At 36.0% G+C, this 2154-nt stretch overlaps 1 protein-coding gene across 1 annotated transcript; it reads right to left on the bottom strand.

Annotated features, from left to right (window-relative positions):
- Positions 1–318: 318 nt before the first annotated feature.
- Positions 319–1984, bottom strand: LOC140804715 (GDSL esterase/lipase At1g29670-like). Its single transcript, XM_073160809.1, has 5 exons — positions 1667–1984; positions 1443–1567; positions 1046–1291; positions 717–963; positions 319–636 (listed from the first exon to the last, which is right to left on the bottom strand). The coding sequence occupies exons 1-5, from the start codon at positions 1914–1916 to the stop codon at positions 422–424; spliced, it is 1083 nt and encodes a 360-aa protein (XP_073016910.1). The 5' UTR covers positions 1917–1984; the 3' UTR covers positions 319–421.
- Between the last annotated feature and the right edge of the window lie 170 nt (positions 1985–2154).

Here is a 2154-nt window from a genome sequence, read left to right as displayed (position 1 = left end):
ATTGAACTCTATTAAATGCTTTTGCCATAGAAGCGTCATAGAAAAAATAGATTATTTTATTTAAATAAGTCATTGTATGATTGTAACTATTTATATTTAGTGGATTTGTTTGATAGTTGGACGTGACCCCGTTTATGTAGGTCGGTTGGACCGAACCACATTAAAATTGTCCATTCAGTTTTTTTTATGAAGTGGGCTAATAAAAAAAAAACAGAGCAAACTGGATCAAACATAATGGTTATTTGTGTGCACCAGATATTTAATATCAACAAGAGATCCATTAATCATTCATCTCTAAATTAAAATACATTATTCAAGTTTACCACACAACTTTAAAGTTTATTCACTTACTGATCCAAATACTTGGACAATTTATTTAATATTACATGTATTTGTGTGTGCGTGTGAGTGTGCCATGAATTTATTGCTGAGCAAGGTTCTTAAGGTCGAATGGATATGCATCCGTTGCTGAAACGGAAATGTATACTCTGGCAGCTACGAAGCTATTTATTATCTCTGTGGTATGATAGTTGTCGAAGAAAACATACAGAGCCCTGTTTATACACGGAGCTTGGTTAGGAACACACACTCCTGCCGATGATACTGCACAACACGGAGTACCGGAAACGAAAGTACCTGCATATATTAACTTCGACATTAATATACAAATATAAGAAGCAAGGATGGAGATTAAAGATAATTATTCGTGCACGTACTTAAAGAAGCAAGGATGGAGATTAAAATGCCGTGCATGTTTATGTATGTAAATTTTGCGCCAGTTAGATTGGCATTGAGGTTGTCCACCAGAGGCTTCAACCTGTTGTTGAATAGTTGGGCGTAGTTGTTCACGTAGTCGACGCATCCCGACGCATTAGGCGGAAACATTGCCCGCACTTGAGGGATGCAGCCTACTGGAGGAACACCATAGATTGCAACCTTTCTTGCCCCGCTATTGTACAAGGCCTGGTAACCACAAGTTAGACGTTTATATATTTTGGACAAAATGTTAACCGCACATTAATTTTTGGAGAAATCATGTACGTACATTGAGTTGGGTAGTGTATTGTTGAATCAAGAGTGCTGCAAACTGATCCGGTGTAAGCGATGCAGTTTCTGGGTAATTTTGCGGCTGTATATAATTGTTAACATAGTCATTGCTCCCGATTTCCACTATATACAAGCACTTGTTGAGGTAGTCTTGGACTTGAGTACTTGGGCCAAGTAAAGACGACAAACCAGAGATTGTTATCTGATGATTCGATAACTGTCTGTTCATGCTGATCCTTTCGCCCTATCCAAAACATATATATATATATATATATATATATATATATATATATATATATATATATATATATATATATATCAATAATCGGTTTCCCTACATATAATTATTGATGAAAAGTATTGGATCTCATCTGACAAAATATAATAATAATTACCAGTGCTCTTGATGTATTGTCGAGGATTCCTGCTCCGGCGGACGCATAATTGACTCCTTTCACAATAGCAGGACCTGTAGCTGTTGCGAAAGGCGGGATGGGATTATTAAATCCTAGCAACTGAGCTGCAACCATGGACAGATCATGCAATATCATTAGCCACATCCATTCGATCGATAAACAATAATAAAATATTTGTAGAATATTATGAGAAGAAATAGAACCGATAAAATCCGGGGTATTTTTCCCGTTGCTAAATCTTCCCGTCGGGCCAGCGGAGAAATCAATCCCGTAGGGTGGATAATTTGACTTCAGTACAGTGTTGAGCATATTATTGTTTCCATTATCAGTTAATGAAGCTCCGAAGAAAAACAGGCATGGGACTTGCTGTCCATGAGTAAATACTTGGGATGTCATGAAAAAGTATATTATAAAAATTGCAACCAATTTCGGATTAGTATTAATACGAGCCATCGAAGAATTAATTTATTGGGTAGAAAATTAGTTGGAGATCGATGGAGATATGGTTCAGAAAACTTGCATTAGTTAGATGGCTATATATAGAAGTTTCACCTGAATGCTAATGTGAACTAACACATCAAGAAACTAAAAGCTCGTCAACAATGAGATTTAATTCTAACTCAACTCCAAAAACTAGATCAATGGAAGAGAATTGTTCAAATCCATATGTATAAATATCAGTAACTATATC

Source organism: Primulina eburnea, chromosome 11, assembly GCF_022965805.1.
Source record: "Primulina eburnea isolate SZY01 chromosome 11, ASM2296580v1, whole genome shotgun sequence".
Taxonomy (NCBI): domain Eukaryota; kingdom Viridiplantae; phylum Streptophyta; class Magnoliopsida; order Lamiales; family Gesneriaceae; genus Primulina; species Primulina eburnea.
This window is presented reverse-complemented; position numbering and strand designations above follow the sequence as displayed.